The sequence below is a fragment of the Ailuropoda melanoleuca genome, chromosome 15 (genome assembly GCF_002007445.2).
Source record: "Ailuropoda melanoleuca isolate Jingjing chromosome 15, ASM200744v2, whole genome shotgun sequence".
NCBI lineage: Eukaryota > Metazoa > Chordata > Mammalia > Carnivora > Ursidae > Ailuropoda > Ailuropoda melanoleuca.
This window is the reverse complement of record NC_048232.1, coordinates 10,960,596-10,987,610: the sequence shown is the minus strand read 5'-3', so window position 1 is coordinate 10,987,610 and position 27,015 is coordinate 10,960,596. Positions and strand designations below refer to the sequence as shown.

The 27,015-nt window shown below is 40.3% G+C and overlaps 1 protein-coding gene and 1 non-coding gene across 3 annotated transcripts in view; one reads left to right on the top strand and one right to left on the bottom strand.

The window, feature by feature from the left end:
• The window catches only part of CDC123 (cell division cycle 123), a 72,134-nt gene extending 45,132 nt beyond the window's left edge, over positions 1–27,002 (bottom strand). For both annotated transcript variants that reach the window (XM_034644408.1, XM_034644409.1), the window contains exons 1-5: positions 26,806–27,002; positions 22,338–22,409; positions 7,901–7,958; positions 7,618–7,650; positions 2,001–2,096 (exon numbers count right to left, since the gene is read on the bottom strand). In XM_034644408.1, the coding sequence (XP_034500299.1) occupies positions 2,001–2,096; positions 7,618–7,650; positions 7,901–7,958; positions 22,338–22,409; positions 26,806–26,879 (333 nt within the window). In that variant the 5' untranslated portion in view covers positions 26,880–27,002. The remainder of the gene's footprint in view (positions 1–2,000; positions 2,097–7,617; positions 7,651–7,900; positions 7,959–22,337; positions 22,410–26,805) is intronic.
• Positions 17,767–17,891, top strand: LOC117796520. The gene has a single exon (XR_004621079.1). It is a non-coding gene; the product is annotated as a U6atac minor spliceosomal RNA (small nuclear RNA).
• Positions 27,003–27,015: the final 13 nt, after the last annotated feature.

Genomic DNA, 27,015 nt, shown 5'->3' with positions numbered 1-27,015 from the left:
ATACGCAACTAATGAATCATCGAACTTTACATCGGAAACCAGGGATGTACTGTATGGTGACTAACATAATACAATAAAAAACATTAAAAAAAATAAAGTTCAGGTGAGACATTTTAGCTATACTATCCAATGTCAAATCACACTTCTGAAAGACTGAGAGTAGGGCCACTGCATGCTGCACGCTGGGTTACAAACACTGAGCTGTTAAGGTCCTCACCTTCCCGCTCAGGCCCAAGGACTTCCCTGTGTTTGCCCTGCTGATGATGAAAGAGCGGTGAAGAAGTATGAGAAGTGCGGACACTTGAGCTAAAAGATCAAGGTGTAAAGAAAGAGCCTGACCAGCTACTCTCTAAGAAAAAGACGACACTTTTTCTCTTCTTGCTTCTGGGCAGTGACAGCTGGGACTCCCGAAATGTGAGGACTGGACAGTTCAGCCCCATGTCTACCAGACCAGAGAGGGAAGAGATGAAACATTCTGCACCACCGCAGTTTTCAGTGCTGAACGTCTCATACATACAAACCAGAAAAAGATAAGAACTGCAGGCACACTGGGCACAAAGCTTAGCAAAACATGCCTAACAATGACATTCATTACGTCATTTATTAAACATACTTCTCCCATAGATCAGACACAGGGCAGTAATCTAATTTTGAGAAAACAAATGATTGCAAAAAATGAATTATCCACACATGAAAGAAAGCAGTGGCACATGGTAGGCACACAAAGATAAAATATAAATGAACAAATGAATAACTTCAAACCACAAATAATCCACCATTCTTAAGTGGAAAACCTCAGCCCAGTTCAGCAGTAAAAAATGATTCAAATTACTGCTCATATACAAACTAAAAATGAGCTTTAATAACTTCTTTATAATAACTTCTTTACAATTCCTCCCAATGAAAAAGATGATGAACTTCTGATTGAGAATGGTACACTGACCAGAGATTTAATTCCAGTGAAACAACAGGAGACGCATAGAAAACCATGAATTCCAGGGAAAACAAAAGGGTGAACAAGAACACGACGTCATCCTATACAGTATCTATCAGACATGCACAGTCTGCATCACCAGAATGTCAGAAACACTGCATCCTGACCTAATCGAAACACGACAGTACTCAAATGAGGAGAGGGGAGTATAAAGCAGCGGGAATGGGAGATGAGAGAGTGGAATCTTCTCGTTCCTGAGTGGGCAGCAATAATGAATATCGGTAGTTAAAGGATAAAGTCGTAGAGGAAAATAACAAAAGAATGAACTGAAACAAGGACGGCAGTTCCCTCTGAGGAGTGAGAAATGGCAAAGCAAAGGAAGTGTCAGGACCTGCTGGTTTAGGGAACAAGAGTCCAGATCTTTTAAAAATTTACATGATGTACATGTGTAACTAATTTTAATCAGTAAAAATAAAGGCTAGATTAGGTACAATTTGTCATTCGTTTTAGAATAAGAAAAGAAAGGCCCATGAGATGATTTTTGAAGATGCAAGTTAAGTCTTTGATTCCTTAATGAACTCTGCTGCCATAATTGTTTTCCACTAGATTAGAAAAAAGAGCAAATTTTTCCATAGACCTTGACTAAAAAAATCTTGTCAATGCAATGTCATAATGATAAAACACAATTTAAGAAAATGTCAGCTGATGTCCCGAATGGCTCTATGTCTAGGTCCTGTGACATTTTAATTTTCATTATTTTTCAACAGAGAAAAATTTCTCTGTTACACTGGACTGCTGAAGTTTTGAAAGGGGCAGAGAATGGCCTTAATCAGATTCTAGCACGATCAGCAACACAAGAGGCTGCAACTGTCTTTTGGCAAAATATATAGTATTTTACAGACTTAGGAAATCAGGAAAGTAGAAGGGGGAAATAAAAATAAATTCCGCAGTGTTTTCCCTAGAATTAGGAATAAAATTAAACCCCCTGTGGGGATATAAAAAGAAATGAATAGCAAAACAAAGAATATTCAAACAGTAAGAGAGAGATTTACTGATGTGTTCCTACCCTTGGGGCACTCCAGTTAAGCTTAGGAAATACACTGCCCCCCAGTGAATTGATAGCTTCTTGGACTTTCGTGGTGAACTCGGGAAATTCCGGTGCCTACAGAGAGAAAGGAGAAATCATTTGGGCAGGTTGATAACATCACAATAAACACAGAAAACAAGATCAAAATCTCAAGGTTAAACAATTAAGCATGTTAAAAATAAGTCAGAATACAATCACTATCGGAATTTCTGAATGAGCTAAACAAAATCAATGATCAAACATTTACCAGAAAGGGAAAAAAAATAACAAGTGCCCAAATGGTACTTTCCAAAACAATCAAAACCCATGAAGCTAAAAAGACAGATGTCACGAGGCATCTGGGGATGTGAGGAAGGACTGAATGGTTCTCTTAACACCTACAAAACCAACATATGAGACAGACAGAATGTCACCTGTACCCATACTCCAAAGTTTTGAAGTAACACCTCACATTTAAAGGGCCAGAAGCCTTTAAATCTAGAGGAAAAGATTCTTGGACATATCCCCAAAAGGCTTCATGAGAATGAGAAATAAATGATGTGCTTAACTGTATTTAAACACTGCTATTTCCAGACAAGTTTTAATATAAACAAAACAAAAAATAGGACCATGGTGCAGTTAAAATGTTCTTTCCTTTTTGGTTAATTCTAAAATGCACATTTTATATAAGCAAGTAACCAAAACGTTCCTAAGTGTCATTTCAACCAGGAAGCAAAGAGAAATAGTGTGAAGAAACACTCTTCTGCGAGCCTTACGTCCCTAGCTAAGAAGCACACGAACATTAGCAGAGAAAAGGGGACTAAGAGAATCGGACGTGGAGCCTGCAGGGGACAGAATACAAAAATATTAACAGGTTTGCTACAGTCACATTATCCCTTTATATCTGCCGCCCCCTACTGGGCAACTGCAAATTTTGAAAAAGTCCAGTAATGACAAGTTCTTCCGTAGGGGAAAAAAGTTAGACCAGGTCTAGAATGAGCCAGACTACACGCTGCAAAAATAAATCAAATGGCCTCTGTTGACCCCCTTAATCTAATCCAGTTACAATGGAGAGAAAACTGCGTTAAGAGTCCGGGAAAAAGACTGGAAAAAGACCAAAAAATGTCAGTTTAAAACAAAAGGTGACCTATCCCCGAAACTAGAAAGCAGCTTTAAGCAGTAAGCTAGTGAGTAAAGAAGGGAGAAATCACAGCAGACTGGACCTCCTTCCTTTCTGCTACAGATGTCTATGATCTCTAGACAGGCTGGCAGCATCTTTAGTATCTGCCACCATGCCCATCTTCCGTGTGACCTCTTCAGCTTAGACACAGGAAATCAAACAGCAGCCATTCAGAGAGGCTTTCAAAATGAGTAACAGCCTGAGTCCTTTACCTACCATTTGGCTCTCCCCATGAGAAGGAATTATGATCTATGTTAAGCCAGTAATTTCCTTATGATCTGCGGAAGTTGCTGATGTGTCTCGGCTAGGATTCTATCCATAAAAACACTTATCTAAAATTTGCATTAGCAGTATTTTCATGAACGGTGTAGTTATACAAATTTTACAACATGAAGGGATTCAATCTTCAAAGACAAAACAATTTTCCAACCCATAAAATTTCACATTGCTTTATATTTACGTATTATATTTCGAGAGGTGACAGATTACCTCACATATTCAAATTATTCAACTTCAGGAAATCCTGCTACAAAGATCCCAAAACAAATTTAAATTATAAGAAGTTTACATATTGTGGAGAAAAATGTGTGCTTCAGTGGAAGACTCTGTACTATCTACCTACAGCACACCCTCTGGATTATCTGATTCTAGCTAGGTCTTTTTTTTTTTTTTAAGATTTTATTTATTTATTTGAGAGAGAGAGAGAGAATGAGAGAGAGCACAAGATGGGGGAGGGTCAGAGGGAGCAGCAGACTCCCTGCTGAGCAAGAAGCCCAACTCAGGACTCAATCCTCAGACTCCAGGATCATGACCTGAGCCGAAGGCAGTCACTTAACCTACTGAGCCACCCAGGTTCCCTGACTCTAGCTAGGTCTATGAGCTGTTTTATAATTTGGCAAACCGTAGGTAAGTGATAACAATGAAAAGTATTTCTATGGACATAAAAATTCTATCCTGCCTGAGAGTGAACCAGTTGTCTTCCCTGCCCCCACCCATGAGGGAGGCAAAACCAAATCTGCCTCATTTACATAATCATTTCAATATTTCTAATCTATACATGTGTCTGTCCTTTGGATTCTCTTTGGAACCAGTTAAAACATCTGCCTAGATCCCTCATGAGCTAAATAAAAATTTCAACATATGTTAAAGATTTTTATATCAATATGGGAATTACGATTCTACCTTTTTCTGAAAATTACCTTTCAACAGATTTAACTAATAGGATTCTTCTAAGTTCATAGCTCAAGTTGATTTCAAATATGCAATACACCTCAGTTTTCCAGGAAAAGGTTTCTGTTGTGATTGATCAAAATCTACATTTTTTATCATATCTGGGGACTTTCTGTGATCCAAACTCCTGTCTTTCCAACTACACCTACCATACCCATCCAGAAAGGGTATTTCTTTTTTTGTTTTTTAAAACCTGAAATGTTTAAAATATACAAAAAAATATATACCTGTGCTCCTGTATCCATTCAATTTGGTATACTTAACCGAGACCTTTAAATTTCTTAAGGGAACAAGGTTACAATACAAATGAAGCTTCTTACCTCCTCACTCTTCTCCCTAATCCTAACCCTTCCCCTCCCCACAGGCAATCAGCATTATAGACTTGGGCATATTCTTCTAGGGTCATAATTTATACTTAATGATCATACATGCCTGTCCATAAATTATAGCATTTTAAAAATTTAACATAACTGCTGTTATTGATATGTATACTTTTAACAAACTGCTCTCACTTTTGAGATTTAACCCCCTCAACAGTGTTTTCCCATTTGTAATTCCAGGTTTCTGTATCTAGATTAACGGACTATTACCACTCGTCAAAGCTTATATATCCCTCCTTGGGTCTTGGCCCACATACCTTACTAAGAGTGTTCTGCCATGAATGTTCCCCTGCTCGACAACATCTAGTTCCACCCGGCGAAACCCAAACCACTTTAGTAATTTCTTATTTTGAAACAATTTCAGACTTCCAGAAGCATAAAAGAAGAGTAAAAAGAAGTTCCATATACTCTTCGGCCAGGCATTTACCAAGTTTGTCCTATCCTTCCCCACCCCAAACCATGGATCTTACAGATCTATGCAGATGTGTGCATTTATTTATATGTATGCGTATATAAAACAAATTTTTTCTTACATTCTTAAAAGTAGAAGTTACAATGCTCTTTTACCCCCAAATACTTCAGTATGTTTCCTAAAAGTGCGTAACATTATTTTACAGAACCTAGCAAAATTACCAAAATCAGGGAACTAACACTGATAGAATACCAGATTTACAGATCTTACTCAAAATGTACCCATTTTCCCAATAATGTCTTTTTTAGCAAAAGAAAAACATTTCTTTCTGAGGATCCAGTCTAGAATCACACCACCGAATTCAGCTGTCATGTCTACTCAATCTTTAATCTGTAACGGTCCTTCTTTCTGTTATCCTTTATCTTTCATGACCTTGACATTTTTGAAGAGTACTGGCCGTTATTCTATATAATTTCCAAAAAGTTGCATTTGCTGAGGTTTCCTCATCAGATTTAGGTTATGCATGTTTGGCAGATGATGTGTCCTTCTTAGTGCATCGTATCAGGAGGCACATGATGTAGTAGGTCTGTCCCACCACTGACAAGGTTAATGCTGATCACTTGGCTACCAGGTCTTTCTACCGTAAAGTTACTATTTTCCTCTTTATAGTTAATAAGTAATTTTGGTGGATATACCTTGAGAATATTCCAGGGTCCTCTTTCCCATCAAATACTCACTCATGAGTTCTAACATGTATTCCATCAATTATTACTGTGATGGTTACCAAATGGTGATTTCCAATTCTATAATTCCTTCTACACTTGTGAGCTGGTGCCTTTCCTACTATAAAAGGCTTTCCCTTTTGCTCCCATTTACTTAATATAACCATTTATTTGTTGGTATGGGATCACAGACCACTGATCTTAGCAAATGGTTATATTCCACTAATATCCCTGTTTTGACATCCAGCTATTTGGCCAGTGGGAATCCATTTGAGCTGGTCTCTGCATCCTTTCTGTCATGCCTGCCTCATTCTTACTTTCTGACACAAGCTATCACAAGTTCATCTTCACTTCCCTACCCCCAGTCTTGACTTTCTCAAAGGAGCCTCAATTACTTTTCGTGGAGAAGGTATCTAGAAACCAAGATCAGGGCACTAGGTATACTCACTGTTACCATGATGTCACTGTATCACTGCTTCCATCCTTAGTGAATGCAGCTTGGTAGATACACACACGTAAATTATTAATTTCCCTATCTAACCATCTATTAGAAAGCATGAGTTGGCACTGATAATCCTCACCACTTTAAGGGTCCAGGTCAAATATCATGTCTCCCTTTACCCATTTCTAGATGACCTCAGTTCTAACTGTTCTCTCTATTCTGATAGCACTTTGTCATCTACTCCCACACTGAGACTCCTTTCCCTGCTGGTTTATAAACTCCCTAACGGCATATCAAACCAAATTCATCTTTGTTCAGAATCCACTATAGTGCCCTGAATATAGGAGATAACAAGCATGTTTAACTGAACAGGATTTTCAGAAATGGAGAGTGACTGATTTGCATGATACCCAGAGTAAAATAAACCACAGACACTTTCCCTTTCTGCATATGTTGGCATGCTTTTTATACCTAAGGAAATATATTGGTTTAGGCATCTCCACTTACTTTTCTTGTACTGTGGATACCAGGTCTCTTCCATTAAAAAAACAGGTATCTTCTTATTTAGAATTGTGTTAGAATATAACCTTCTCCAAAACTAGTTTCCCTTGTGCCTTTACATATATTTGCAGGGAATTTTATAAAAAGATTTCTCTTTTATATCAAGGTATAAAAAGCTTCATTTACCTACTATTGTTTTAGAAATACATGTTTTACTTCACTCATTCTTTAAAAAAATATTTTTATTAAAAATAGATTTCAAGCTGAATTAGACAACAGCATTCTTATCCTGAAAGACAATATACTTAATCAACTTCTACATTTTTATATAAGATATCGGTTAAAGCCACACACTTCTCTACTCTCACTTGAAAGACTATAATTTTTATGCCATTTAAATATACCTGAATAAGTGACTATAGATTTCACTTTAGGTTCCGCAGATCTGGGAACCTCAAAGTTCAATGTCAGGCTTGATTACTTCTTTCAGAGCTCAAAAGAAACAAGTCAAAGCACCAACTATGCACTTAAAATATTTCCTTTGAAATCAAAGGGAAAGAAGGGCAAGGCCATGTTTGCCAACAAACAATGATTCAAGTTATTTTCCAAAATAATAAATCAAAGCCAACAGAGAAACATACATTTGAAACAGCGAGTAAAAGAGAATTGAGAGGGATGTGTACTGAAACCCTGAAGCACCCTACGTGACAGTGTGAGGCTGTCCCCACACTGGCATGGCTCTGCTCTTACCGTAAGCGTAGCCGTGTTCTCATCATCCGACCACTGCACGAAGAGGACAGAAACAAAATATTAAATGTGGATAGTGTACTAGGCTTCCAAAAACCAATGCTCCATCTAAAAATGATACATAAATACAAGACATCTCTTTCTGAAGACAAACTACACGTCAAAGTGAGGTTTTCATGTAATTTCTCACCTTACCGAATGTATGCTAATACATAAACCTCAGAACCATTTCAGGGCTCATTTAATTTACAACAGTCTATACAATGGATTATTTTTTTGAACCAACCTGTATTTCTTCTGCCTCATCATCACTGTCTTGTTGAGAATGTGTTGGTGGATCATCCCTAGAAGAACATAAAACAAAAATTAAGCAAGAAAAATACTTCAGTATGTATGTAGTCATAATTTCAGATGTACTGACTGCATATGAAAAAAAAAAGCCTCCGAATTGGAGGATGTAAGGAAAAGTTCATTTTTTGAGGGGCACCTGGATGGCTCAGTCGGTTAAGCGTCTGCCCTCAGCTCAGGTCATGATCTCAGGGTCCTGGGATCAAGCCCTGCATTGGGCTCCCTGCTTAGTGGGAAATCTGCTTCTCCCTCTCCCTCTGCCCACCCACCCCACTTGTGCTCTGTCTCTATCTGTCTCTCTCTCAAATAAATAAAATCCTTTTTTAAAAAAGTTCATTTTTTGAGACAGAAACTAATAAAAGCTGATATAAAATTAATGAGTACACTTCCAATAAGAGACGGCAGAAGAAACACTTTCTGCCCTCTTCTCAGAAATCACTAGAACAAGGAAAAGAAAAACTCAAACTCCAGCTCTCAATCCCAATATATGAGATAAGTACTGCCATAGACAAGGAGAATCAAGTGAGATGAAGAAGCCAAAAGGAATCATCCAAAGAGCTGTTCTACCGAAGAGCTGGAATACCCCCAAGAGGCAAAATCAAGAATCTTTTGCTTATACAGTGAAAACAGAACATGTGGGCTGGTGTCAAGAATTACCCTGGATCTGGACTGGCACCACAGAAAGGTGTGGAAGAGAGAGGGAAAGAAAGACTCAGACATGCTATCTTTGAAGAAGCCTGTGAGTGAGGCTACATGTTAAAGAGGACCAGCTAGCAGTCCATCTTCATTGCCTAGGGAGGAAGCAAAGGCTGAAAACACTCAGAGTATTCCCTCTAATGAACACTAAACCACAAGTAATTGAAGAACTCACCACATCAATGAAAACAATAATAATCAGAACAAGAACCAGCATAGGATCTGTACCAAGAAACTATAAGAGAAGGGAAAGGGAGGCTTCTGGTTGACCATGGGCATTTCTCTATCCCTATGCTCCCTCTTGAAACTCCACTAAGATGGCAGGAAACATCCCAAAGAAATAAAGGACAAAAAAGGAGACAACTGCAGAAAAGAGACAGCAATAAAAGTTTGGAAAACAAAACACCAGTGAGGAAGATAACCCAGTGAGCAAGAGATAGAACCTAGACCTACCACAGATAATGGGACCGAAGCTCCGGGCTACCAACAGGTGATTGTGTGAAGTTCACAGAAGGGGCAGCAAGACACACACAGCCTTCCTCACGCTGCACACCCTAACAACTAATCCTCCTCCATGAACCAAAGAGGCTAAGGACTCAGGTCCATAATGCCCCAGAGGAAAATGAGGATGAAATGCTAGAGTATGACGAGCAGCCCTGTGAAAGTCACACTAACGGTGAGGCCGCCAGTCCCCTTCCTCCCATCCTGCTCCCAGAACACACACAGACGACAAGATTCTTCTCTTTAGAAACTGAACCACCCCAGAACAGGCCTATAGGTTAAGTGTCATCTGGAGAACTTCCATCATTACCTGCTGATTGCTGGTACTCTTAGTCAGCGAGCCCCACCTGGGTACAGAGTGAGCGAGTGTAAGTGTACCTATGTCCTCACTCTTACATATGAATGAAGACCTAGAATCGTTAGAAAACTAAAGAAAGATTCCAAGATGAAAAAAAAAGTTTTTTAAAAGGAGAAAGAGGGGAGCCTGGGTGGCACAGCGGTTAAGCGTCTGCCTTCGGCTCAGGGCGTGATCCCGGCGTTATGGGATCGAGTCCCACATCAGGCTCCTCTGCTATGAGCCTGCTTCTTCCTCTCCCACCCCCCCTGCTTGTGTTCCCTCTCTCGCTGGCTGTCTCTATCTCTGTCGAATAAATAAATAAAATCTTAAAAAACAAAAAAAATAAAAGGAGAAAGAAAACGTATATATAAGAGACAATAAAGGGACCAGATGACAAATATTTTTTAAAATCATTAATATAAAGATAAAAGATAAAGAAGATGAAAGATAAAAAGATAAAAGATGATACTACACCCATGAGAGAGAAACTGGAAGCTGTAACAAAGGAACAGAGGAGGGGCATCTGGGTGGATCAGTCCTTAAGCATTCGACTCTGGATCTCAGCTCAGGTCTTCATCTCAGGGTCGTGAGTTCAAGCCCCACCTTTGGCTCCATGCTAGGCATGGAACATACTTTACAAAAAAAAACTTTTTTTTTTTTTTTTAAGAAAGAAAGGAACAGAGGACAGGATTGAACCTGCAGAAATGAAAACATGGTAGCTGCTATTCAAAAATTCAAAAGAGGGGTGGCTGGGGGGCTCAGTCGGTTAAGAGTCTGACTTCAGCTCAGGTCATGATCCTGGAGTCCTGGGACTGAGCCCCATGTTGGGCTCCCAGCTCCATAGGGAGTCTGCTTCTCCTTCTCCCTCTGCCATTCCCCCTGCTTGTGCTCACTCATGTTCTGTCAAGTAAATAAAATCTTTAAAAACTAAATAAAAACTCAATAAATTGGGGGCGCCTGGGTGGCTCAGTTGGTTAAGCGTCTGCCTTCAGCTCAAGTCACAATCTCAGGGTCCTGGGATCGAGCCCCGCATCGGGCTTCCTGCTCAGAGGTGAGTCTCCTTCTCCCTCTCCCTCTGCCGCCTGCTCCCCCACTTGTGCTCTGTCAAATAAATAAATAAAATCTTTTAAAAAATATTCAATATGGGGCGCCTGGGTAGCGCAGTCATTAAACGTCTGCCTTCGGCTCAGGGCGTGATCCCGGCATTATGGGATCGAGCCCCCCATCAGGCTCCTCCGCTGGGAGCCTGCCTTCTTCCTCTCCCACTCCCCCACTTGTGTTCCCTCTCTGGCTGGCTGTCTCTCTGTCAAATAAATAAATAAAATCTTTAAAAAATAAATAAAAAATAAAAAATATTCAACAGAATGAATGGCAAAATGAAGGAAATTTCCCAGAAAGAGCTAAGAAGAGATAAATAACAGAGGAGGAATGATAAAATTCAAGTATCCAACAAGATCCAATAACTAAATAACAGGAGTTCAAGAAAGAGAAACCAGAAAATAAGAGAAAACTGTCAAAGATACAGTATTTTTAAATGTTCCCAAATGGAAAAATACGTTTCTAGAATGGAAGGGCTCACCAAGTACATAGCACAGTGAACGGTGGGGGCGGGGGAAGACTCAGGTGATGTGCAAAGATGGCCACAATAATTCTTCCCATCTAGTCTGACATGTTTCTCTGCGGGGCAACTCTGCCACTCTTCCCATCAAAAAATGGCATTTATGTCCCCATTCCTTTAATTTAAACTGGCTTCAAGACTAATCGTGGCCAACAAAACAAAGCACAAGTGACACCACATAATTCTAGGTGTCAAAAGCCTTTATAGCCTCCTCTCTCACATTTGGAATGCTGCCACCACTATGTAAAGAAGCTAAGGATAGTCTTCTGAGATGAGAGACCACATGGAAAGAGAGGCCCAGCATCAACGGCCAGACATGGGAGTAAGGCCATCTTAAAAGCACCCGCGTGTTCAGCGGAACCACCAAATGATGACAGCAACATGATCTGAGGAAGACCAACAGAAGTCTCGCCCAGTGTCAAGAAGTGTAGAGGCTCGGGGCGCCTCGGTGGCACAGCGGTTAAGCGTCTGCCTTCAGCTCAGGGTGTGATCCCGGTGTTACGGGATCGAGCCCCACATCGGGCTCCTCTGCTGTGAGCCTGCTTCTTCCCCTCCCACTCCCCCTGCTTGTGTTCCCTCTCTCGCTGGCTGTCTCTGTCTCTGTCAAATAAATAAATAAAATCTTAAAAAAAAAAAAAAAGTGTAGAGGCTCTGAGATTTTACCCTACTTGCAAGCTAACAGGCTAGCTGGCCACAGTTTCGTGGACTCTGGCAGAAGACCTAAGACTCCTGGTCAGAAACAAAGGACTCTTTGACTGACGGCACAGCATGAAGCATGAGCTTCATCTGCCCATCAGTTTCCGCTGGCCCCTGTCCCAGGGGAGGTCAAGGAGTGGCCCAGGTTTGCGTCACAACTGAGGAACCCTGAATTTAGGGAACTTCATATTTTATGATGGGCTGCAGGTGAACCTGTTCAGTCTCTGACCCAAGGGCAGAGACACTGTCTTTACCTATGCTAGACAGTAAATAAACCTGCTCTCTGCTACAGAGCGAGCCATTACCTCTACCTTCCAAGGCTGTTTGCTATATAAACGTCCTTGAAAAGATAATCAAGAACAAAAGTTGTCAGTGCATCTGTGTGCAAATAAGCAGGAACTGAGACCCAAGAACTGTCTCTCAACACCCACTTCAGCAATCACTGACAAACAAAATGTTTACTGTTCTAAGTCAGTATGTTTGGGCAATTCAGAGGACCATCATGAAATATAAAAACATGAAAGAAGAATTCTAAAAACATTCATAAAGAAAACTGGCTCACAATAAAAGAACACAAATCAAAATGACAAGGGACTTCACAGCACTCTAGAAGACAGTAGACCATACCTTCAAATCACAAGGGAAATTTTCTGCCTAGAATACCATACTAAGCCAATTCACCCCCACCCCCACCCCCAAAAAATCTATAGAATAAAAAAGTTTTTCAGGTATGCAAAAGCTCAGAAGTGTTTCCTCCTATGCATTGTAGAGCATGAAATTCAATAAAATGAGTAACTCAAGAGACCCAAAAATATGACTGATATCCAAGGGACAGATAATCCAACACAAAACAGTAAAGTTCCAAGGTGACAGCTGTATACCAGTCCTGAAGAGCCACCAGGTTGGAACAGGAGGATGGGGGATTGCTAAAGTGAAATCTCCAGGAACAGAAAATGGAACTGTTCCATTTGGAAGTGTCCATGACTATTTAGAGAAATATCGAACAGGCTATGACCTGTCTATTGGAACAGTTACTAGGTATTAGTGACAGACACATGGAAAACAAAGCAAATTTAAAGAATATGGTTATTACTAAAGAAAAAGCAATCATAGTATACAGTTGGCCCAGCCACAATAATGTAGTAATACTGTAACCAATGACTAATTTAACCAAAAACTATAATGAAGATAGAGAAGGCGTAAGAAAACTACATCTTCAAATACCATAACACAAAGTCAAGGAATAATATCTAAGGTGGACATAACTAAGAAATAATTAGTGTAAGTACACTGTTAAGAAATACAAAGCTACAGGGGCGCCTGGGTGGCACAGCGGTTAAGCGTCTGCCTTCGGCTCAGGGCGTGATCCCGGCGTTGTGGGATCGAGCCCCACATCAGGCTCTTCTGCTATGAGCCTGCTTCTTCCTCTCCCACTCCCCCTGCTTGTGTTCCCTCTCTCGCTGGCTGTCTCTATCTCTGTCAAATAAATAAATAAAATCTTTAAAAAAAAAAAAAGAAATACAAAGCTACAAACAGCGGTTCCCTTCAAATTTGTTAAGGGTGTACTGTATGTTAAGTGTTACAGTAGCAATCACTGGAAAGGCATATCCTCCTTTATAAACCAAGAAATTGACACACTGGCTTGCCAATCATTCAATCGATCAATCTGTTGTAATTCTGGTTAACATGTATCAATCAGTTCCCTAAATTTTCTTTTCTTAAAGTAATCTCTACACCCAACGTGGGGCTTGAACTCACAACCCTGAGATCAAGAGTCGCATGCTCTACGGACTCAACCACCCAGGCACCCCGGTTCCTAAATTTTTATCAACCTTTGCAATCCTAAAGAACTGACTTGCCAGATCCATGAAGCTAAGAACCAGACACTGTAGCACAGTGATAATACTAACATACTGTCACTTGTGAATCCCTGCCCAAGGAGCTAGCCTTTCTTTCTCTTGCATCCCTCTTTAAATACCACATATTTTTAAATACAACATGATTATCTTTACTATGGCTTATTTAAACTTACAATACAGAAAGTATTCAATGAACGTGAAAATGTATTTACCACTCTAAAACATCACTTTCTTAGTATAACGAAATACATTTTAAAAATCATGTTTATAACCAGTGTATCCAAATAGTTCTTCAGAAGAATTTACTGCAGTGCCTACTGTGAGGTATGTCCTGAAACCTGGTCACCATAGATGATGGAGAGTTTAAATTTGCAAGTTTACTAGACTGGCTTTCTAAGGTATGTATCTCTGAATACTGAGGGCTGAACTGGCCAAAGCATGATGCTAATATTGAAAGTATTCTATATTTCCTGTATCACATCTAGCACAGAGCTGGAACCTAAGAGCAATAGGAAACCTTAAGAGCACTGGCTTTGGAGGCAGACGGAGCTTGAGTGTGTCAGTTCTACCACTACTAGTCAAGAACTTTGCACCATTATCCCATCTATAAAACCAGGGTAGTAGCAGCTGTTCTAAAGAGTTGTGAAGATTCAAATCATGAACATACCTAACAAGTGTTTTATAATTGGCGTCTATTATTATTCTGCCTTAAAGGAGACAAGTCAGGAAAAAAAGAACTTGGGATCAGAAAGGGACAAGTAAAGATTAGTTCCTGGAAGCAGTGAGTCAAACCACCTGAGTCAGATCCAACCTGTGAGCCCAGTTCCAGTATCACCTCTACCATAAAAACTTCCTCAATCACCCCACTGATTATTTAAACTTCAAAAACATTCTTATCAGAATAACGGATACTTTTATTTCAAAAAAACAGACCTCTATTTATTTACATCTTTGACTTGGCTACTAAACAGGGACTCCCCAGGGAGGATATCCCACCCGTCTTATTTCTGTAGCACACTCAGCACCCATCTCATGAGGGTGGGACACACCCAATTATGCGCAATAAAATGAATCACCATCTATACCAGAAATGCACACTACCAGCCTCCTATCCCATACCCACTATAGGCAATAATAATCGAATCAAGCATTATTTCTCATTGAACCTTGGGTACAGCCTCAGAACCCTTCTCAACATACCACTGCAGGAAACCATTACCAGTAGACCTGAGCTGGCAAACAAGATAAACCCAATTATCATCCTGGTCTGTACTCTTCATTTGACTCCATTTAGGCCGCCATGGAAAGAGTGAAGTAATCATGTTCATTTATTCATCACTCAACAAATACTTATTGAGCCCAGACTCTGTTTTAAGTTCTAAGTATAAACAAGACACCTTATAGAACTGAAAGTCTGGAGTGAAAAAAATGTCCTCTATGTGGAGGTAATGGGAGATTAGGCATGAAGAATCGAGTGCTATGGCAGATCCCAATAGCCACTTCCCCATTTCTCTGTTCATAAAACCTCCAACATGTTCAGAAACTAAGTGCCCCTGTGCCTTATGGACTTCTCCCCAGCCATGACAGTACATACAGACTAATCCACCACTCATGGCTATTCCATCCCCCTTGCCAGTGAGGGACCCGCCCCTGACCAACAAGGGCCAGAGAGCTCCTGAGAAAGTCTACCCTGCTCTTAAAGAGGGACATGAGACAGGATCTCTGGATATGATAGTCTGAGGACATGATCCTTGAACGGACTATGGTGAACCTAGACTCTGGAGAGGAAAATCAAGAAATTCACGGAGAAGCTGATTTTGAGTCCTAGCATCACTGAACTACTATACTTTCCAATAACTACCATGCCGTAGGGTTTCTAATGAAATAAATTATCTGCCTTCTTATTTAAGCCATGTTTAAAACTGGATATTGTCTTAGTCTGTGCGGGCCACTATAACACAATAACATACACCAGGTATAAACAGGAATTTATGTCTCACAGTTCCGGAGGCTAGAAGTCCAAGATCAGGGTGCTGCAGGGTCAGGTGCTGGTGCCAGCCCTCTTCCGGGCTACAGATGGCCACCTTCTTGCCGTGTCCTTACATGGCAGAAGGGGCAAGGGAGTTCTCTGGGGCACCTTTTATTAGGGCAGAAAGGCCATTCATGAAGCCTCCACCCTCATGACCTTATCACCTCCCAAAGGTCCCGCCTTCTAATATCAAATATCTTTGGGGGTTAGGATTTCAACATATGAATTCGGGGGCCACACAAACACTTGGACCACAGCAGATATTCCATTACTTGAGAACAAAGTCACCCCAACTGACCCAGGAAGCAAACACAGGGAGTGCCGGATGGTAGGTTAAGGAGATTAAGTAAGAGCTGGAAGAGCAAAAAGGCCACATTCACTTCATGCGAGATGAAACTGTAGAAATTATATTGAGGCTTGGTCTGCCTTTTAATTTCTTTGTTGTAACAACTAACTTGGAAACCAGAGGAAAGCATTTAAATAAGAATTTCACGTTCTGAGATAGGTACCCTAATACACTAGTATTAAGAGCATAAACTGGTACAATGGTTAGTGAAAGCTATTTGGTCAAGAGTCTTCTTTTTTTTTTAATTTTTTTTTATTTATTTGAGAGAAAGAGCACATGAGCAGGGGAGGGGCAGAGGGAGAGAAAGAAGCAGACTCCTGCTGAGCAGGGAGCCAGACACAGGCTGGATCCCAGGACCCTGGGATCATGACCTGAGCCGAAGGCAGACACTTAACCAACTGAGCCACCCAGGTACCCCCTGGTCAAGAGTCTTAAAAATTTTTACAACCTTTGCTCTATGACTAGAGCCTGGGATTCTTATTGCACATAAATAATCCTAAATGCAAACAGTGTTCCATGCAAAAATACGTTCACTGAAGAATTATTTTTCAGTAAAGTTGTAAATGACCTAAATGTCCAACAATGACATCAGATCAGAAATAGCAAGTGCATATACACAGAAATTATGCAGTTCTTAAAAATAATTTTTACACCATTTTAAAAACATGGAAAAATTATGCTATGGTGTTCAATGATAAAAGAACATAAAAATATATATGTAGTATGCTCATAACTTAGGCTAAAAAATGTGTTTAAAAAGACTAGTGAAGATGTGCCAATATTTGAGCAGCAATTGCTTTTAGGTGGTGGAATTATAAGTGATTTTTTTCCGCTTCTTTATATTTTCTGTAGTTTTCAAGTTTACTATAATGAGCAAGTATTGCTTTGATAATGAGGCGGGGGCACTTTTTACACATGATGGAATGTCTAAGCATTCATATTGCTCCTACTCCCTCCCATTTCAGAATCTATCTTATCAAACAAAACCAAGTCATACATATTCATTCCCATAGTCTATGCTAAGGAGAGATGCCTAACTGATCTATCTCAGTATCTACAAATAACAAGTAGTAGTTCACTACTGGCCTACTCACAATAAAAAGAATATTCTGTAACTCTGGTTCATTAACTCCACCCTATTTATCTGTAACTATAATACTGTATCCTTTGATGCAGGAAAACATTCCATACAAAGGAGCTAAAATGTTCACATATTAATGGATGCAGTTATGGTACTCTATAAATAATATATTAAATACACACTCATTCACCTGTTATTATCTGGACTCAGGGAGAAATTACTGCTGGAAACCAACCTGGATTACTCTGGTTTGAACTCAGATCATGTAGGACTGTAATTGTTGAACAAATGAAAACCATTAGGATGTCCTGATCCGAGGCCATGAATCCTATTGTTGATATGAACTCTAGAATAGGAGTGTGCTGTTATCCACAGGGTAACTTGTTCTGTTGATCAATACCTTGGGATCAATAAGTGATAACTGATATAGTCACTAGTGAGTCTAGATTTTAATCGCTCGGAGGTTGTTTTTGTTCTCCAAGGTCACCCCAACCAAAATTGTTAACCCATGTAAAATTTTACTATCCCTTTAGGTTAGGTTAAATTATGTTATTTTTGGATAAATTAAAGCTCCATAGGGTCCTCTCATCTTGTTTTTTTTATTCCCCCGCTCTTCACTAAAGATCAGATTAGGAGAGCAAGTGTTGTATGAACTGAGAGGTTAGCACTCCCCTTTACAAGGATGGAAGAGACTCCCGGGCCTAACAACACACACGTATGGTTATGGCACTGCCACCTACTACAAGGCATCTAACCATCATTTTTCAAGAAACAGACTCTTAACAATAGAGAAAACAAACTGATAGTTACCAGAGGTGGGGGGGGGAATGGGTGAACTAGGTGATGGGGATTAAGGAGTGCACTTGTCAGGATGGGCACCGGGTAATGTATGGAAGTGTTGAATCACTATATTATACACCTAAAACTAATATTACACTGTATGTTAACTAACTGGAATTTGAATAAAAACTTTTAAAAATATATTCCTAGGTTAAAAAATAAAATAATAGGGGCGCCTGGGTGGCGTAGTCATTAAGCGTCTGCCTTCGGCTCAGGGCGTGATCCCAGCGTTCTGGGATTGAGCCCCACATCAGGCTCCTCCACTGGGAGCCTGCTTCTTCCTCTCCCACTCCCCCTGCTTGTGTTCCCTCTCTCGCTGGCTGTCTCTGTCAAATAAGTAAATAAAATCTTTAAAAATAAATAAATAAAATTAAAAAATAAAAAATAATATAAAATAAAATGCCATTGACTCTAAGGAAAAAAAGACAGGATAGCAAGGAATATACTAAGAGGGATACACACACAAAACACAAACACTAAGCTTTAAAAAGACACATTTAGGGGCACCTGGCTGGCTCAATCAGTGGAGCATAGGACTCTTGATCTCAGGTTTGTACGTTCAAGCCCCACATTGGACATAGAGTTTACTTAAAAATAAAATCTTTAAAAGAAAAAAAGGCACATTTGAAGAAAGCAACTTAGCAATGAAACACAGCAACACAGATGAATCCCAAAAGCATTATGTGGAGTTAAAGCAGCCAGACAGAAAAGAATGCATACTATATGATTTCACTTACATCAAGTCCTAGAACTAGCAGAACTAAGGTATGGAGATTTAAATCAGATCAGTGTTTGCCTGGGGTGGGGCTGGGGGAGGTAGGTAGGATCAACCGAAAAGGGGCAGCAGGGACTTTCCTGGGGAGTGGAAATGTTTGGCATTTTTTATGGAAGAGGTGATGAAACAGGTTTATGTATTTATCAAAACACCAAACATTACACTCAGAATCTGTGCACTTTACTGTAAATGTCCCTCATTTAAATTGTACCTATAATTTTCAAGTTTTTACCTAGAAAAGGAATCCAATCTAAAACTACCACCCTTTTCAAATCAAAGGCTTTTCTCAGCCTGAGCAAATGACATCTTCATTCATCCAGCTGTTCAGCCAGAAATGAGAGGGTGATTCTTGCCAGCACCTTCTCTGTCACCAAGTTCTGAAGGTGCAGCTGCTCCAAAACATCTCAAATCCATTCACTTCTCCCCCTCCAGGGTCACCACCATAGTTCAAGCCACTGTCAGTTCACACTGATCCGATGCAGTATCCTCCCAACCGGTTTTCCATTTCCACATGGTAACCAGTCCTAGTTCAAAACCTGAAACCTGCTAGGGTCACTCTCTTGCTCAGAGCTCTTCAATGCATTCCCACTGATCTCAGAATAAATTCTAGGATCTTTAACAGGACTCCCACACAACCTCTTACCACCTCTCCAATGGCAACAACCAACTCTTGCACCATTCAGTCCTCCACATCCAGCCACATGACCCCCTTATAGTGTCCTGCAGGTGAAGACCTTCCACGTCTCAGAGCCCTCCTTAATGCTGTTCCCTCAGCCTCAAGATTCCTCCCTCCACCCATCAACTGACTACCTTCCACCCAAACTTCCTGTCTCAGAGGCTCCTAGGTTACTTCAGTACTCCCTGCACTCCTTAGCCAGCCCACCCGCAGTGATTTAATGTCTCATCACAATTTTCACTTACACCTTTACTGGTGTGCTTGGTTAATGTTCGGACTGAGATTGATGATGATGGTGAGTGCAGTTAATGTTTCCTAATAGCATACGACATACCAGTACTCGGGGAAACATTTTACACACGATCTCTTCTCATTTGCGTAACAACCCAGATAAGTTCTAGGGTATCAGTCACCCCATTTACAGGCAGACAGGGAAAATGAGGCACAGAGTGCAAGAAATTACAAAGATACGATTTGACAGCAGGCAGTGAGATGGAAGGACCAGCACTGCTGTATCAGCTCCCACAAAATATGAAGCTGAACCATCAACTCCAAAAGGGCAGGGTCCCTCTCTGATCTGTGCATTACTGTGCAGCAGAGTGCCGCACAGAGCTGTTTAACAGTATTTAAAAGGGCCTGCCACAAGCTCCCACAAACATCTGGACAATGAAAAACAATACAGGGGCTCTTCAATATGCTAACAGTACAGAAATCTGTCCAGTACTTTCTAATGTTAGAAATCATTTTCTTTATAGACCCATTTATCTGACCTCATTATTGTTCTAGATTTGAGAATAAAATTATGTCTTTAGGGGCGCCTGGGTAGGGCAGTCGTTAAGTGTCTGCCTTCGGCTCAGGGCGTGATCCCCGTGTTCCGGGATCGAGTCCCACATCGGGCTCCTCCGCTGGGACCCCGCTTCTTCCTCTCCCACTCCCCTGTTGTGTTCCCTCTCTCGCTGGCTGTCTCTCTGTCACATAAATAAATAAAATCTTTAAAAAAAAAAAAATTATGTCTTTAAGTATCCCAAAGCTGAGTCTTGGCTGACTATTCTATTTCCTTATCCTGCAATTATTCCAAGTTAATGAGGCTCTCCATTAATAATTTTCAAGTTATTATGAGGCTGAGAATACCAAAAACAGAAATATAATCCAGAAAGCTACACAGAAAATTCATGACAAGAAATGGGGGGGGCCGTAAAATTAGTGTTACTGTGGGGCGCTTGGGTGGCTCAGTTGGTTGAGTGTCCGACTCTTGATTTCAGCTCAGGTTGTGATTTCGGGGTCGTGAGATCAAGCCCCACATCAGGCTCTGCACTCAGCGTGAAGTCTGTTTAAGACTCTCTCCCCCCTCCCTCTGTGCCCCCCCCGTTCACTCGCACGCACACTCTCTCTCTAAAATAAATAAATATATCTTTAAAAAAATTAGTGTTATTGAAAACATATACAATTCTAATTAAGTTTCTAAGTTCCTTCATCCAACAAATGTCTATCAGGCACCTCTGATGTATCAGGCACTGTTCCAAGAGCTAGGAACAAAACTGTCCAAGTCCCAATTCTCATGAAGCCAACATTCTAATACCAGGACAGTTATGGGAATTATGTCAGATGGACAGAAGTATTATGCAGAAAAATAAAGTGAGGCAAGGGGGTGAAGAGTAAGGCACCAAAATGTGCCCATTTATACCACTGAGCAGGATTCAGCCTTAAAGGGAAGGAAACTGACACACGCCATAACATGGACAAACCCCAAAGACATCATGCTGGTGAAATAAAGCTCGTCACAAAAGGACAAATACTGCACGATTCCACCCATGTGAGATAACGAAAGTACTCAAAAATCACAGGCACAGAAAGTACAACGGTGGTAGCCAGGGGCTAGTGGGAGGAGGAATGGGGAGTCAGTGTTTCCATGGGGACCGAGTTTTGGCTTTACAAGATGAACAGAGTCCTGGAGGTGGACGGTGATGATGTGCATAACATTATAAATGTACTTAGTACCACTGAGCTGTACACTTAAAAATAATTAAGATAGTAAATCTTGTGCTACATGTATTTTACCATAATAAAAAATTTTTGTAATAATTCCAAGGGAAAATGATTTTCAACCTAGAATCCTACAAAAAAGGAGTACAGTACAGCAAGGGTTCCTGTTAGGCTATTTTAGAAAGGCAGGTGAGGGATGAGCACTTAGGTGACATGACCTCTGAGCAAAAATCCTGAATGAAAAAATAGGAACTTCATTAAATTCTATGATTCTTAAACTTTCTCAAGTTTGCACTAAAAAGACTAAAGCCTAGCAATGTTTTCCCTTTATGAAGAAAGGAACTACATGAACAGAGAAGGCAGAAGTGGGGTTAACCGTGGGTGAAGAAAAAGTTAAGGAATTACATGATACACCTAGTGAACCTGTCTGTTTGTAATGGACAATTTTTATCTTAAGAGCTGAAGTATCTTGGGGCACTTGGCTGGCTCAATCAGAGAAGCGTCCAACGCCTGATCTCAGGGTCATGAGTTTGAGCCCCAGACTGGGTATAGAGATTACTTAAATAAATAAACTTAAAAAAAGAAATAGGTGAAGGAACTCAAAGGGTCACAGCATGCCCTCTTTCCCCCACCACCCGTTCCCTAACTCCAGAAGGAAGACTTAATCATCATACCTATTTTCTCAAGGAAAAGATGACAGGAACTGCCCAATTTCATAACTGGTGACTATTAGAGGAGGAAGTACCCAATTCTGAATCTTATTAATTGAGCACTGACAAGAAATACAGGACAAAGATCAGGACATAATTTGAGCTAGGAAAAAAAAGGTAGAGAATGGTGCCAAAGCTAATGTATTTATTTAACATGGTAATTATCGAGATTTAATCATCACTTTTCTTCATGATAAAGTTTCAAGAATTTTTTCTGGCATACTTTACCTTCCTGAAACCACCAGAGTTCCATCATCGAGTAAATAATCCTTCACATTCTGAGGAAGTGGAAGAATGACGCTTAAAAAAAAAGAAAAAGAAAAAGCAATTACCAAAAAGGCATCATTTTAAAAGACCAATCATAAGCAGAGAGAAAAAAAAAACAAGCTCAATTTTTAATTACTTGCTCACTCTATTTTAAATATAAAGTGGGAAATGTTAATGATGTACATTGGTAGCAGCACACTAAAAATTTGAATAATATGAATAAATCCTGTGGCAAACTAACTTTGGCTCATGTACTACCACAATCATGGTAAAGAAACAAAACCAGCCAAATCCAAAGGACCATAATGAAATTACAGCATGAAAGGTATAAGTGCAAGAGAATTTTGAGTAAGTACCTATGTCTTTAAGAAATCAGACACCAGCAGATATTTGCAGCAACACAGGAAATGTAGCAAACAAAGCAGAAACAACACCTGACCATCTTCTAAGATAGAGGGCAGAGGCGGACTTAAGATCTGGAAACCATTCTTTGGTTAGCAACAAGCATAAAAGGTTAAGAATTCATGATGTGTCTGGGTGTGTTTTGGTGGCCTTCCATTCAACCGACTGCCAGAGCTATAAAGCTGCTTTCGTTTAATTTGTTTCAGATAGTTAAGGGATGGCAAAGCCATAACTGGAAGTCACTTCAAAATCTCATGAGATCATTTGTTTTTTACTCTGTAATAATAAATCATCAAGCAATTCTACCACAGGTACCTAAAAGTAACACTATTATTTTGAGGCATATATTCTTTAAAAGGTGAAAAGAAATGATGGGCTGCCTTCTTGGAGTCAAGAGAATGTCATTGACTTATGCATCATCTAATTATTTTCTGGCAAATTAAAAATGGTTTTTGTACACAGAAAACATTATTCATGGGTTATTTCAGTTTTAAAGACTAACAGCTGATCCATAGAATTTATAATTTTACATTCAAAAGCCCAGTCCTTCAGGCTTTTAAGGTCAACCACCAGATCTTACTATTCTATTTGTAAATCTGCTAAATTTTAACCAACTTCAAGTGAGGCTTTGAAACTTAAAAGTTGCTATGAAATTTTTAACTCTATTATCAAAAGAATCTATTCGATTTTATTTTTAAATATGTCACTATCTAATCACAAACAAGGTTTCCCAAATATTTACCTCATAATGAAGCCAGTAAACTAAACCATAAATGCAGTCAATCTAAGGTTCTTGCACACATTCCAATACTACCTAAAAACTTGAAAATTTTTTCTTACTTATCTTCCAAGAGAATTTTTGAAGTTTATCTTCTCAGGGGCCTGAGCCCAAGAAATGCTGGCAGTGATGCCAGTTCCTAGACATCTAGGGTGGTGTTCTTGACCATAATGAGAGCATACAGAGCCCTCCTTCCTGCTAGTCATGTCTCTAAGCCCCCAAATCAATGATTTCAGAATCCATGTCCCTTGTTTCTGAGTGACACTAATTCTCAAGTTTGATTTTGAAGCTGGACTTTCCCTCAAGGTTGCATCACCCCTTGACTGGATTCAAAACATCTGTTTACTGTTGGATTTTATTCTGAATTCTTTGCATATTCTTTCTACGGGAGGGTCTTCAACTCTTAAAGATATTAGCTGACGTCAAGTTAGATTCTGCTTACTTCTCATAGGTCACTGAGTTCTACAGTCCCAGTTCTGAGGTCATCCTAATGAGGGTATCATGCATTACATTACGTAAGGCAAGGAGGAGACCAAAGTTATTATAATTAAGAACTCAAAGTGGGGGGGGGGATACAAAAGAAAAAAAAAATCACAGTACAACATGTTAAGTGCTGTCCCAGGTGAGGATGTACCAAGTGCTACCAAAATTCAGAAGAAGAAGGAACCGTGCCTGAAAGACTGAGGCCATGAACAAGTCATCGCCAGGCAAGCTTTACACAAAGCTAACGAGGCCGTCAGAAAAGAGCTTAAATCGGCCACTGAAATCCAAGTGCAGCTGAGAATCCAATGAGGCCTGACTGACAGATGTAAAAGAATTAAAGGACAAAGTACTGATCCCATTCTACAACCTATTCAGTATTTTATATATTCAACATCCTATCCTATATCCTATTCAAGTGAATATAGTTATGCACATACAGACAAGTTATTCTAATACAATTTTAAAGGTAAAAACAGGCTTTAAAAGATTATTTAATATGGCCTTTACATTTGAGGAAAGCAACAGATTTAGAAAGGTACAGGGGCCCAAAGTCATCTCGCTCATGATTCTTAAGCCTGAGTCAAAGTTCTAGAACTTGTCAAAAAATAAACCTGTATTCTTATCCAACTAATCACCTCTGAACCATGATTACTAAACACTGAAAAATCATGCTGAGTCAATAACAAGAATATTACCTCAGCATTAAAGCTGACAATGACCATGACAAAGCTAACAGAGCCCCACCGGACTGGCCCAGGTTGTGGAGGGATATCCTATCATACTGTTAGGTTCCAGGGATATCACCACAGAACTAAATAGACTGGAGAAAGAGTTTATTTATTTATTTTTTAAAGATTTTATTTATTTATTTGACACAGAGACAGCCAGTAAGAGAGAGACAAGCAGGGGGAGTGGGAGAGGAAGAAGCAGGCTCCCAGTGGGGCTCGATCCCAGAACTCCGGGATCATGCCCTGAGCCGAAGGCAGACGCCCAACGACTGAGCCACCCAGGCACCCCTGAAGAAAGAGTTTAAAGACAGAGTAAAGAACGCTTTCAGGCCACACAGTTTAGTTGTGGATAGTTCAGTTCCCACCTCCTGGTTTATTTTTCATTCTCAGCTTCCTATGAATGTTACACATTCTAAAATTATTTTGCTTCAATGGAGCTTTGATTAAATTCAAAATGTAACAACAAGCAGCATTTCTTTGTGTTTACTACATGCCAGAAACTGTGGCAAGCATTTTAAATGTTTTATCTCATTTAATTCCCATGACAATCCTATTATTTTCTTAAATTTCCAGATGGGGCTTAGAGAGATTAAGCAATTTGCTCAAGATGCTGGTGGAACCAAAATTCAAAGCTAGGCAGACGGCCCTGATTCCAGAATCCAATTCTTAACCATTACATTCTACTGCTGAAAGCAAAGGAAAACTACACCAGAGGTTACAAAAGGCACCTGCAGAGACTGCAGGTCAGTTAAGTGAACTTAATGTGAAATGTCTTGACAGGTTCACAAATATACCTTCTGTCACACCAACACAAATAACGCTAGCATCATCCCAAAGCCTATTTCAATTACACAAGGTAACGAAGGGCTGGAATATCCTAAGGGAAGATAACTTCTATGTGAGGATGTAATGTCCACTGCTGCTGTTGAAGCTCTTCCTTTCATTTTGGTGTGAATTCAACCACCTTCAAATGCAAGGATGATCTATCTTCCTTTGAGCTGCTCTAACCTCCAACTAGAAGCAAATTCAATGTATGAATAACAGAATGGAAAAGAACTGTCCTCTGAATAATCTCCTTAGGCTCTACCAATCCCTCAGAATTTCAAAAAATGTTTCCCTCTCTGTATTCACACTCTGCACCAAGAGGACAAAAATCAGAAAAGGACAGTTGATACCTAAATACGTGATAATCTAGGCCTAAAGGGCGACTGCGCAAAATACAGAAAATCTTGTCCATGAATATGCAGTTCTGTGATCTAGTAAGTGAAAGCCTACTACTTTATCATTCTCCAGATGTTATGATTGCTCATGAACATTTGGGGGTACTCGCCTAGCTGCCTTGCCTCTCTTACCTTGAATGACCCCGTGAAGGATGAAACAGTTACTCCTCTGTTTGACCTGAAAACCAGGGACGGATTACCTGTTGTATGGCAGAGAACTAGAAAACAAATACTGTTCTACTCCTTTTCCAGGAATGTCTTCCTCTCACAGTACATACCAACCCTAACAATATATAACTACACTAATGCTTTCCATGCACACTATCTTCACAGTAGAGCTTCATAGTAGAATTTCAGGTAGGGTCTGTATCACTGTTCTCATTTTACAGAGACTGAAAGCAATTAAGTCCACCGGCGGGATGGTAGGTGGCAAAGTCCGGACTACCCAGTTCTCCCGATCACGTCACCTCTCTGGCAATTCTAAAAGCAGTGATGGTGAACTTCCAAGCCTTGAACTAGCTTAATCCACCAGTCACCCCGCCTCTGACCTTCACTGAACCACGACATGCCCTTCTGCCTGCCTTAGCACACCCCCTGAACGCAACACCAGGCACAGAAAACAAGGTCTGACTTCATTAATCCCCCCCCCACCCCCACCCCGCGAAATACCACTAGGAAGTCGAATTCTCGGCACTGGCGCTCCTATCCAATCGCTAGAAGGCCTGCATTTTTTTTTTTTTTTTGATGGAGCTAGGACTCGCCCAAAATGTCGCAGTTCCCTTTTGCCTATCGCCCCGACGTACCCCCTACTGCCTTACCTCTTGATGGTAAGGCTTCGAAACAGTGGATACCACGCGGAGAACTGACAGTGCAGCACATGCTCCTTCTTCATCCTCCAGCTGCCGCCGCCGCCGCCTCTCCCTCTCCTTCCAGCACCCTCCCGGAACCCAGGTCTCCCGTCCCGGAAGTACCCGCCGAGCTATTTTGGCTCAAGGACTCTTCCGGTCCATAAAGTAAGGAGGTGTTAG